General features: G+C 49.8%; 1 protein-coding gene across 2 annotated transcripts in view; it reads right to left on the reverse strand.

The window, feature by feature from the left end:
* Positions 1-2,017: 2,017 nt before the first annotated feature.
* Positions 2,018-12,392, reverse strand: part of ASCC1 (activating signal cointegrator 1 complex subunit 1) — a 38,760-nt gene continuing 28,385 nt past the window's right edge. For both annotated transcript variants that reach the window (XM_075758964.1, XM_075758963.1), the window contains exon 10: positions 2,018-2,279. In XM_075758964.1, coding sequence (XP_075615079.1) covers positions 2,163-2,279 — 117 coding nt within the window. In that variant the 3' untranslated portion in view covers positions 2,018-2,162. The remainder of the gene's footprint in view (positions 2,280-12,392) is intronic.

Below are 12,392 nucleotides of genomic sequence, written 5' to 3' on the forward strand. Positions count from 1 at the left end.
GAGTAGTTCCCTCGCACGAGGGGAAGGGGATACAACACCCAACTCTGCCCCTCTCATTTGTACAATAAGCTTTTTCATTCCAAAAGCGCTACGGGCAAAGCAGAGCTGCCACTCCACCGGACTCACGTGCGCGCTTAATGTTATACAAGGGGAATCAAGCGAGGTGTAAATTTAAGCACACGTACAAGTTTGCTGGATCACAGCCTAACCTACAACTCTGAGAGTAAGAGGAACAGACCAGAACCCTTAATTCCGCCCGGGGACGGAGAAGCGATACAAATTTAGCCGTGCCAGGCTACAGCAGCGGGATAAGCCGCTTACCACCGAAATTCGACCAACTTCCAAACGGTCACAGAAATAATTGTCATTAAAACATGTCCACGTTAGTGGGAAGCGAGGAGTATTCTCAGATCGGCCTTTCTTTGTAGAAAAACTGTCTTTGCCTCCACGTCAAGGTCAAAGCCACTCCTGTGTTAGGGGAGGGAGGAAGACTCGAAGCCCACCTCAGCGAAGAAGAAATGAGAATCGCCAGTATTAGGTGACAACGGAGCAAAGCAGGTGTGACAGAAACACCACGAATGCCCCGTTAAGGAAAATTATAGCGCAAACAGCACCCACGTCCTGCGGCGCTCAGCTTTTCGGTGAGAGTTGTTAAAAACCCAGCAGGCAGCAGCTTTCCGAGGTGCGTCTCCCCTTCCTGCGGCAGGCAGCGCGGCTGGCGGCCGCGCGAGCAGCTCCCAGCTCTCTTCTTCGGGCGGCTTGATGAGATTTGCCAAGTACCTCTTCAGGCTGGCGGAAAGATGACAGCAACCGGTGTTAAGTGCTCTCAGCACCTCCCTGCATCGGGGTTCCGCTCGCCGAGCAAACGGTTTTGAAGGCAGCCCCTTCCTCCTCCGCTTGGAGAGCACAAAAGCGTTCGGCTGCAAGGAAAAGCAGAGACAAAAAGCCCGACGGCTGTAATTGGGTACAAGTGCAGACTTCAGGGTAAAGGGCAACCGGCAAAACCCACAGACGATTTGATTTCCTGGCAGGCGGGCTCGCGAGCAGAGGATGGGCAATTTCATCTTGGAAATGCAACCCGCAACCCATTTGGGGAAAAAGGAAAGCCACCTCGAATCCTGACTGCCTCCCCACCGCTGTTTGTGCGTGCAGAGCACGGCGGCACAGCCAGCTCACTCCGGGAGGGAGGAAAACGGGATGAAAACCTCTTAAAAACAATCACGAGTACAAGCGGATGCTGCTGGAGCGGCCCTGTCCCTAGCAAACGCGCTCTCTGTCTCGATGACAGCGCAATTCCACGCTCACGGCAGCAACCAGGAACGGGCAAAGCAGCAGCCGCCGCCAGGTTGTTGAAAAACAACTAAACACCAGCACCTTCCATTTTTCAAAGCGTTTATCCTTGGGCGAGTTGAAAGCCTGTGTCGCTATTCTTACCGAACGTGGAGATTTACAAGAAAACACAGCCGTCTTCAGATCTCTGAAGGATTCACAATGGTATCAAAGAGTTTTGCGCTGCTTTTAATGGAGAAACCACCTACAAGGCATATGTTTTTTGACAACGGTCACCGGAAAGAGCTCTTGCCATAAATGCTTTCTTATTAACATAGTCGCGTGCCGGAAGTTTAATTACAGAAACTATCAATGCAACAGGAGATAAACACTTTGCTTTTGAAGGGAATTAATTTATTTGGAGATCTACATCACACAGGCACGCTGCTGGAGATCCAAGCACTGCCTGACCTCAATATCATTAAATCGTGCTCCAGGGAGCTCTCTTGGATTTTAAATACTTATTTTAAGAACAAACTTCCTCCCTGTGAAATAAAGCCAGGCTTAAGCATCGGTGATGCCCCAAAAAGTCACCCGCACCAGTTTTTCTACGTGTTTTCTCGGAAAACAAACAGGCAACAGACATCAAACAGGCAACTGCGTGATGTTTTGGTTACCAATGGGGAAAGGAGGCAGAAGGACCCCGGTTTCCCCCCAAAGGGAGGGCAGGCAATACGTGTAGAAAAAGCTGCAGGGAAACGCCACGGTTCCCGGCTGCAGCGTGCCGTCGAGGAGTGATGAGGCATCCCTGCCTGGAGTTCCCGGGTTCCTGTTCAAAACCTGTGTCCTATAAAAACACATTTCACCGATGAGCGGACCCCGTTGTTGCCGCTTCAGGAGAAGGTCAGCTGCCCAGATGTCGCGTAGTAGCCAGTGGCATCCGAGGAGAACCTCTGGGAAAGACGCACTGAGTCCAGCTGCGCCTCTCCGAAGTAGAAGTTCTCGAAGAGCTGAAAGAAAAGAGAAGGGAAAAAAAAAAAACCCACAACATTTGAGGAGCACCTAGAGAAACGCAGCCTACAGCTGGCTCACAGATCTGTCGCAAATGCTGGCCCGGCGAAAAGCCTCTGCTCATAGACCTGCTTTGCTTTTAATGAAACGATTCTTAAAAAGATTTTTTTTCCCCCTAGAGACTGCATTTAGCCTTTAAAGCAAACAGGGTATGAAACCATCACCTCTGGTTATCTACAGCGGCAACTGCTCAAGCCTTCCCAACCTTGCTTTCTGACTGCCTCTCATTTAAGGGAGCTTCACCACCCCAAAAGGCCACCACCTCGGGGCGGCTCTCGAGGTCGCAGGCTCTGCAGGAGCAAGGATTGAGGCCAGGATGTTTTTACCAATCCAGGCCACAGGACGTACGCCTTACAGTTATGGCTCAGTCCTAATTCAAACTAGCAGGCTAGAGGCGCAAGGCTCTTCATCCCAGCGCTGACCCCGCTTTGTTCAACAAATCCTCCTTTGTTCAGCGAAGACTTGAGTGCAAATTAATGAAAGCAAGCCAACTCTGCGACCCGGAGGGCGTGTCTCTGCTGATTAATCCAATCTATGAAGCAGACCAAAAAAATGACATCAGAATTTCTTATGGGGAAGATCAGCAATATTGCTGGAAAGGCATCGTGTCCAAGCGTAAAGTGCTTCTCCCGTTCCATTAAGACGCAGGAAATTGCTCTACCTGGAAACATCAGTCGTGCCTTAGGACAAGCTCTTCAGTGGAGACGCTAATTTCAAAACTCTGCTTAACGGGAGCGCTGTGAGTCACTGAGGGCCTGAGCAGTGACATATCCCCACTGAAACGTCCATTCCTTCTGTCTCCTATTGAATTTTCTATCTGTCCCTGCAGGCATTGGCTCAAGACAGTCGCACACCCCTTTATCCCCATTACAGAAAGCAGAAACGCTAACGGCCTGGGAAAGCCGATGCATTAATTACAACACGTCCTCCTAGAGCCAATGGTGCATCAATTCCTCCATACAGCGAAAGATCGAAACCCCAAATACCTAGTTAGCATCTGAAAGGCTGCACTTGCTTCCTCCAAAAAGGCATTTGGCTCTGCCTGGCACTGATCTGGGCAGGACTATTCTTTTGTTGGTTCTCCCAAGGGTATTCTACTTTGCAAACATCCCTTTCTGCAAGGGGACCAGCTATGTTGCTTTCCCGACAATTCCTGGTTTTGCTGTCACTCCACAGAGGAAAAGTGCCTTAGGGAAAGTGATTCCCTGCCCATCTTCAGGGCAGGGCAAGCAGGGCTTGGGCCGGGAAGCACTGCCGAGGTACGCGGGCAACAGAGTGGATGCCAGGCACCGTGATGAATCCAACCCCTGCTCCGGACTGTCAGCTCACCCAGACAACGCTCTGCTCGGGATTTGGCTGAGGCCAGCAATTCCCCATCGACACACGACAGTCAGAAAGGCATCTCTGAAGAGAAGGGGTATTTATGCGTGCCTAGCCAGCTCACAGCGATTGCTAAACCCCTGCTTCAGTTTGAAAGGGCTGCAGCTGCAGTCAGACGTGCTGCGGAGTTCTTGCTGCCAGCAGCCCACCTGCCAGGGACCACTTCCTCCTCCTCCTCCTCCTCCTCCCCAGACCTGCCTGCGTGGCAGCCGACCCTCAAGCTGCTTCTGCAAAAAGCATCTGGGTTAGCGCAAACGCCACGAAGAACTGGGTTTCTCTGCACCAGACCGTTTATAGTCACAGTGTGCCTGCCTAGGAGAGGCAGCGGGCAGCCTCCGGCTCACCTGCACCTCATCCTGCCTTTGGGGTGATGCTTGTCCCTTAAGACCCGGAGCACAAGGACATACTTTGCACAGGGCCCGAAGTAATTCGCTGCTAATCACTCAGACTCAAATTAAGCCGCAACTTGCTGCCAGTTCTTCCGAGCGCGTACTCAGCCCCGCCACAGGGGTCACGCAGGTCCTCATCCCAGCAAGGGGCCCCGCCGCAGCGGCCTAGCTTCGGGGGACACTGTGCATGCGGCTCCGTGCCACCGCTGCCCTAAAGCGGGGCACCTTGTTCAAAAGAAGTTGTGCTAAGAGAGCATCTCAAACGGGGAAAGGAGGAAAAGAGAGAAGAGAAATGACTACAGCCACACAAACTCCATTTTATACAATTAAAGATTTATACAATTAAAGATTAATTATGTTCCCAAAAGCCTGCGTAGTTCATGTTAGAGGACTTAGGATAAAATGTCTCATTAATAAGAGATGGTAGTAAAAAGGGGTTGGGCTCCTTTCTCTCTTTGTTTTGGCTGATCTGAGAAGGAAGGATGATTTCCAGCTCTCTAGGGCTTGCTGCAGTGCTTGCCGCCAGCATGCCCACTCACCCCAAATCTCAACACCCCTCTCTGTCAAAACGGTTGTTCGTATTGACACTCCTTTCCTTCACAGAGCACTCTCCACCCAGGAAAAATGGAAATCATTTCTCTTCATTCCTAACGGAGGAAGCTGTAGGTGCGCTGTAAGCAAGGAGATACTAGGGTTTGAGAAGGATTTTTTTTTTTTTTTTTTAAGAGAAGCGGGACAAGATAGATGCATTTATTTCTGCAGAATGAAATCTTTGCAAACATGAAGAAAACAAACAAAATGCTGGGATGTGCTGGTCCCATCAGCAGCCCTGGAAGTCAAATCTTGACACAAAACAGCCAAAGGCAGAGCCTTTCAAATATTTGTTTATATTATCTCTGCACATCGCAACCTGTTTTTCCTACAAAACACATGTACTTCAAAGCAAAAATTAGTTAATGAGACGAAGCCCCCTGCCTCACACAGCCTCAGGCACATCGGACCAGAAGGACAATCAGAAAGTCCCAGAAGACACTGTCCAAGTCAAGGGCCCTCCATTTGTACGCTGCTAAAAGAGAAGCAAAAACCTTGTACCGAAGCACTTTGTATTCCCTTGGCTTTTTTAAGACCTACCACCTCTCGCATGTCCGAGCGTGTATGTGTTTCCCAGGGAGAAAGCTGCTAGAACTATTGATTTTTGGTAATGTAGCTGTACTTTCTGAGAGTAAACATGCTACAAGATTTAGAGGACAACCACAGATATTTTTTTCTGCTCTTGTTTCAAGCCGGCTTCTCACCGACGCTTCTTTGCTCCCCGAGGCTTCCCACAAAGGAAGCCACCGGACACCAGGCGTGGGGATGACAGCTGAGCCACTGTACGGCCAAGATCTGCCTAGGGCAGTGGGAAGGGAGGCCCCTCAAATATGATCCTCTGAGACCCCCCGAAACACCAGGAGCTGGCTCCCCATCATGAAAGCATCCCGCGCTCGGGTCCCTGGGGGCTCAGGAAGAGATTCCAGAAGGCCAAGCCTCCACTTTTGACTTTCACTTCTATTTATCTTGGGGAAAAGCCAAGCAGAGCTCAACAAGATATTTTTATCTCCCCCCTCTCCCCAGCCACCACGGAAACGCTCTGGTTTCGGAGGAGGCCTGTAGCACAGCTGATGAAATGCCTCCTATAAAAGCATTTTAGCATTTATTTTTTTTTATTCTGTGTCAGGAAAGAAGATACCTGGAGGTTGTTATGCTTCACGCGCAAATGTTGATAATCCTAAGACTTGCCTAGTCCCCCCCTCCTGTCCCTTCCCATGGGTGCCAAGGGCCCACCTTTCCCCAAAAAGGCTGCAGGGAATACGAGGAGGTGTGGATCGGGAGCAGCTAGGAGGGAAGCAGGGGGAGAAAAAACGCAATCGCCCGCACAGTTACCGAAAGCTGTGTCATTTGAGCGGAGGGGGAAGTGAGGCTAAGCAAAAGCACAGTAATTCTATAAATCCAAACACGCTGAAGGATTTACGTCCTCGCTGCCTAAAGAATAAATAAGAGGTTGGGGGTTGGGATTTTTTTTTTTTTTTTTTTTAATATTATAATTGAAAATGAACCTGATGGAGGTAAAGGTCAGCTTAGGAAGTCAATACTACGCACGCCGTGCAAGCTACTAACTCCCATCAAGGGAACAGCACTTACCAGACTAAGTGCCCTCTGTCTCCCTACTGCCTTCCCAAATTAAATTAGAAGTGAATAAGGAAAGAGCGTTGTTAACTTTTAACCCCAGGCCCAGCACCTTTAAGCAAATGTGCCAGAGATGTGACCTGCCTTTCGAACCACAGCCAAAGGCTCAGCAACTGCTCAGCAAGGGTGCCTAGAAGGACACGGCATCTCCCACGGGGAGGGAGCGGGTGCCTGGAGAGCGGCACAGCATCCTCCCGGGAGCAGCATCCCAGGACCCACAGGGGAAGGCAGGGACTTGCAGCCGCACCGCCTTCCCCAAAAGCCACGAGCCCCCAAGAAAGGGAGCGTACCGGTCCGTGGATAACCTGTATTTCACACGTCAGCCTGCAAACTAACCATAGGCCCACGTGTGCAGGCGCTCCTCCTTCTCCCTCTCCCTTCTGGGGGGCTGGGTTCAAGGACACAGCCGCACAGGTAATGATCAAAGGCAGGCAGTCCTGCGGCAGCTCCCAGAAAGCAAGCTTTTCTCCATTTCTGCCCCTAAAGTCACTTATGCTGAGTCAGAATAAGCCAGCAGCACGCCTGTCATTTCTAACGCCCCAACTTCTCTCATTTAAGACAGTCCGGTTCAGTTGTTGGAAACCCTTGCTACTCCGAGGTCTATTTCCCTCTACTACCCACAAATTACACAGCAGGGCTCCCTTGGGGTGCAACAATCATTTTCTGAAGGAAGACAGATGCTGACGACTTGTTTTGGGAGAGAAAGAATCACACATCAAACCACTCGCTCCTTGCAAACCTTAGCCAAAAATGCTAGCACAAACTTCAGCCCCCAAACCACGACGACTGCCTTATCAAAGGCAGAGCAACAGATCAAACCCAGGATGCCTCTTTTCTGCATTTTTTACCCCCCTTTTGCCTAAGCCTGTAAAGTAGGTTTTACCGAAGCACTGTAGAAACAAATGCAAAGGAGGGCGATTCCTCGATGAAGCAGTTAAAGCGTGTTTCTAAATAATGTTGTGTTCCCAAGCACGGGTATTTGTCAAGCAACCATCCTCGGGGGCTCGCTTCTCGCAGACAACCCTCCCAGAATGAGACAGTACCTTTGTGTTCAAACCTGGAAACAACAGTAATAAATCACGGCGCTAATCCACGTAAGGACAGCAGCGACGCGTTTCAGCTCCGGTTATGAAGAGCGGAGATGCCAACACAAACTGGTGCTTTTAAATCACCTGTCACGGGCTCAACAAGCATGAGAAATATTAATGGAGAGGCATTGGGCAGCGGGAGGACAAAATAAGTCCAGACAAGGGAAGGGAGTAAGAGGTATTTAAAACTTCCTTCACGTAATCTCTGGCTTGCACTCATGCCGCCTGGCCTGGATTTTGCTGCTCCATCAGGATTATTGATCAGTTTTTAAAGCCTTACGTCGTCTACGGTAGTCAGCCAAAAAGGACTCATCCTGAATTAATAAAAAGTCCAAGCAGCTCTGCCCAGAGCCTCGGTGCTCAGAAATGCCGAGGGAATGACAATTCACTGCAATGCCTTGCAATTAAAAACTACCACCAAAGAGCGGTATTATCACAGGATAAAATGCACACACACGCACACACACACATTACTCCCCCCTCCCCGCCCCGGTCTGTGGGGAGCTCGCTTTGTTGTGAACTCCAGCCACAGAAAGCAGTGCCTTAGGGTAGGGGTATTATAGATTAACAGTACAAAACTGTCCCCGATGAATCAGTGCTGCGGGAGAGCAGAGGCATGTAATGTCATTAGCCTGTGACCAATCAGCCTAAGAAATCCGGCTGCCCTCGGCAGGGAGCTGAGGGGGGGTCCTGTTTTTCCTATCTGGATCAAGCGTGGAAACTAGCAACTTCTGAGATGCGTGAAGGAAAAGGCTCGCAGCTCCGGGAACCTTCGGCTGCGGATGAGGTCACTGTCATTCCTGCTGTGCGGTCCACGCTGAGGATGGGATGCCAGCATTCCCTTCTCCTCTGTTTCACCCAAGTTGAAGGTGTTTATCCACCAAAAGATCCCTTCCAGGAAGGCATGCCAACAGGTCGAATCCCACTCATTTCTGCCTCCATGGCAGAACATGTGCAGGAGGATCGCTTTTGACACGCAATCCAGCGCTGTGGCCATGTGAGATCATGCTGGGAATCAGGGTCCGGCAGCAGACAGCAGCGTGGAGAGCGCTGAAACCAGGAGATTAAACTCAAGCTTCAGAGGAGCCGCAGGCTTTACAGCTTCATCTGCTCCGCACGCAGTGACAACAGTCACCAGCTCGCCTGGCGGCAGCCGCCACCCCCAGCGTGTCCTGATCGGGAGCAGCGGTGAATGAAGGAATGAACTCAGAAAGCCGGGAGGGATGGGAGGTTGCTTTCCATGGGAAATCAGCATGCTATGGTGTTGCTATCCCCTTCGGGGAAGGGAAGAAGCAAACAAAATCCCAGGCACCCGCTGACAAGCATGGAGAAAAATTAAGTGGCGTTTCTGAAGCGGTGCCTCAACACAGAGCGATGAAACCTGTTTGTTTTCAGACTCACTGCACCCTCCCCTGGATATTCCCGGTGGTACTCGCAGCAGAGCTTGACCCCAACACCCCAAAACCCTTCTTGCACCATCTTACACTACAAGGGAGGGGAGGGACCCGGACAGCACCAGACCATGGGCTGCGACTTGCCCAAATAAACATCAGGCTATTTTTCCATCTCATAAGGGATAATGCATTTGAATTAATGCTTGTATAATGCGTCCACAGCTTGGGTCGGAAAGCACTAAAGAAGAGCAGAGAACAATTGCTCTTCCAAATCATCTGGCTAAAGCACAACTGCGGTACCCATGCCAGCTACAGCAGGGAAGGCGCCGACTCTTCGGCAAGCTGCTGTGTTACAGAGCTGATACCGGCATTAAGCAACAAGGATTGATAGAGGAAAAGTTACTAAGGGCAAAAAACATGGATGGATTAAAAAAAAAAAAAAAAATTCAGAAGTGTGACAGCACCTCTGTCGCTCCTAGGCAGGCTGACTCGTGAACACAGTTCAGCAATGGAAAGCTGTCAGTAAAAGAGGGATCTAAAAGGCCAGCCTGCCTGTGCCCCACGTCAGCTTTGCGGATTTATGCTACCAACACCTCCCTGCTGACCACCCCAATGGTCTACAGAAGGCCATTACCTCTGCAGCACGAAACAGCAGAAGCTGCCCCAAACTATGACAGACAAACCCCAAATCAAAGTCCCTGGTGGCTCCCAGAAGATGAGACACAACCGGGCAACGTGTCGAGATCTGGGGAGCTTGTTCAATTAATTTCTTCTATTTTCAACTTTCAAAATACGTTTTCTGAAACAGTTTGGTGCCAAAAAAGAAATATCTGATTCCTGTATTATTCACTCTGGACACCACTTTGCCAATGATTATCTGTCAGAGGTTTAATTGTGCTTGGAAGCTTGCCAGCAATAATGCACAAGAAATGTAGGCAAAGCAGGTACGAGAGGCACTCATCCAGAGAGACAGCTCTTCCCGGCATTCCCCACCTCCTCTCCAAATTAGCAATTGCTTCCTTTTCAAGTTTTTTTTTAAAGGACTGCTGGTTGGGCATCCAACACCTTCCATCCAAGGATTAAGACATTGTACAGAGTTGCAAGGCAAGGGTGGAAGCAAGGGCTAGGAAAGCAGAGAGAGAAGGCAGTCGTCATCTGGACCGTCACCACGAGCACACTGCCTGCGCCAAGGCCTCCGAGCATCAGCCACGAAGCTCGGTGGGTGTATGCGGATTGTTTGTTTTGTTCTGCAAGCGTGCAGCTGGCTCTGGAGTGTCTCTCCATCACCAGTACAGCATCAAGTCCTTCCACCCAGATGATGCAAGGAACAGCCCTTTCCCTCTCATTTTCTTTCAACCTCTGGCAGATTGTAAAAGGTGGCAGCAGAGACCCTTTCACCTCATTTCCCTTAGGAAGAATAAAGCATGCAGACTTCAGGAGGGAGAAAATCTGGCCACAAAACTCCCAGCAGCCTATCTTTTGGGAGCACGGCTGATCTGTATCATAAGCAAAGCACTAACTCCTTTATCGTTCGCTTTGAGCTTGCTACTGCTCGAGTCATTTATATTCGCAAGCTTTGCCATGAACCACCAAGACCTGAAATTACAAACAAAACAAACAAGTGAGTATCTTGAGTTAGCACGAGACCAACAGGGGATGCAAGTCAGGGATATCTCTTCCTGACCCAGAAAAAGCCCTTCCGATTAAATCACCGGTGCCATCCCTCGGAAAGCAATTAACAATATAACCATCTCTATCCGGAAAATTACCACCAATATAAGAGCAAGAAGCATGTATGGAGTTTGGGGAGAAAGATCCTAGGCGTATATGATGGGAGGTTTCTTTTTCATATTTTTATTTTACTGAGCCAAAGTAAACGCCATGTAAATGCCAAGAAGTTTTTGGTACGCTCACAAATGCCATCTCATGGGTGTTTTGCATATATTTCACATAGTAATCAAAGCAACAAGCTGAAGAAAGGACCAAAAGGTCATGGGCTCCTTCATCCTCTCCTTCCCCAAGGAAGGAGGAGCTCATTGCTAGCAGATCTGGACTAACATCCTCCAAACAACCGGGACTCCCTTTTCTCCTGCTCCTCTAGGGCAACATTTCATTCTCCTTCCCATTACAAAGATCTTCCCGATGCCTACTTTGAACCTCTTGCTGTAATTTAAGCCCATTATCTATTGCCCTACCATGGAAGACAGAGTATCCATTACTGGCAAAAGCTTTCACATGCTTAAAGAGTTTTTCTTATATGTTGTTCTCCTCCTTCCTTTATTAGCCTCAAAACAACCCTAAGTCTTCCAGTCTCAGTTCACAGACATCTTCTCCAATTATCTTACTGCTGCCTTCTGGGCTCTTTGCACCCATCACGGCGCCCAGAACTGGACAAATACTTCAGCTGGGGGCCAAGTGCTAAGCGTAGTCAGAGGATTACTTTACAAACATTTGCCTCTATTTCCACAGACCCACTCAGCTGGCTTGCACTCTGGAGCAGTCCCCCATGACCCAAACCCTGGTCCGCGGGCCTGGTATCGAGGCAGTTCTTCATCCCGCACCAGTACCTCCCTCCTGGACCTGCCCATTTGTTTCTGCCCGATTTCTGAAGATCATTCAGAGCTCTGTTTCCTCCATGTGCAATTTTCCTGCCTCTCCCCAGCTGGTTTCATCTGCAGACCTAAGAGGAGCATGTTTCATACCATCCGTAACACTCTCCTGACCTCCACGGGTGGGAAGGGTACAATTGTTTCCAGCTGAGCCCTGCAAACGTGGAAGCAGCCCATCCTTCTCCTCTGACTGCTGCCATGTGAAACCCCAGCTCTTCACAAAACTGGAGCGAAGCCACCTCAGCTGCCAGGGGGGTGATGCAGCAGTGGGGAGGGTGACATTCAGCAATAATCTGAATTAATCTGTCAGGCCTGATTTCTTGCAAATAAAACTATTTGGGGCTAGATGCAGGCTTTTGTTCAGCTGAGATCCTCTCCCTCCAGGCTCCCTCTCCTTCACAAGCCAAATCTAGCAGTGCTCCTGCCACTGCCACACTGCAAAACCTTTGCTTTAGCTCAGGGTTTTGGGTCCGTTTCCTGCCCCCCGCCCCCCCGCCACAAATCCATGAAAATTCATGCGCTTGAGGAAATCAAACCCTAGTTGCTATGGTGAAAGGCATTCTGCAAACTAAGAAACAAATACAAGTGGGACATTTGGAGGTTACCGGATTTTTGCACATCTTTCAGACAAGAATTAAAAAAACCCCCTCCAGCGCATTAAAGGCTCCGCTAACTTCCCAGACCCTGCCACACCTCAAACATGAGTGATTTACAGTACAACTTGTTTAAGGAAATTAGTAATCAAGCACTGTGTTTCTCCAAAGAAGCCTCATCCCTGTGGCTCCTAGCACTGCCTATTATAGCAAAGGCAGCAACAGTTTTAAGAGCCGGGCTTTGGCTCTGCTGCAGAGATGCCAGGAGGCTTGAGACGCACCCGGGAATACTAGGACAAGGAGCTCCCACCAATGTGACCTAGTCTCTATGCTCACCAAATCACTAAGAGGAGGAGCCCAGCTACGGAGCCAG

The sequence above is a fragment of the Balearica regulorum genome, chromosome 7, assembly GCF_011004875.1.
Source record: "Balearica regulorum gibbericeps isolate bBalReg1 chromosome 7, bBalReg1.pri, whole genome shotgun sequence".
In the NCBI taxonomy this organism is placed as follows: domain Eukaryota; kingdom Metazoa; phylum Chordata; class Aves; order Gruiformes; family Gruidae; genus Balearica; species Balearica regulorum.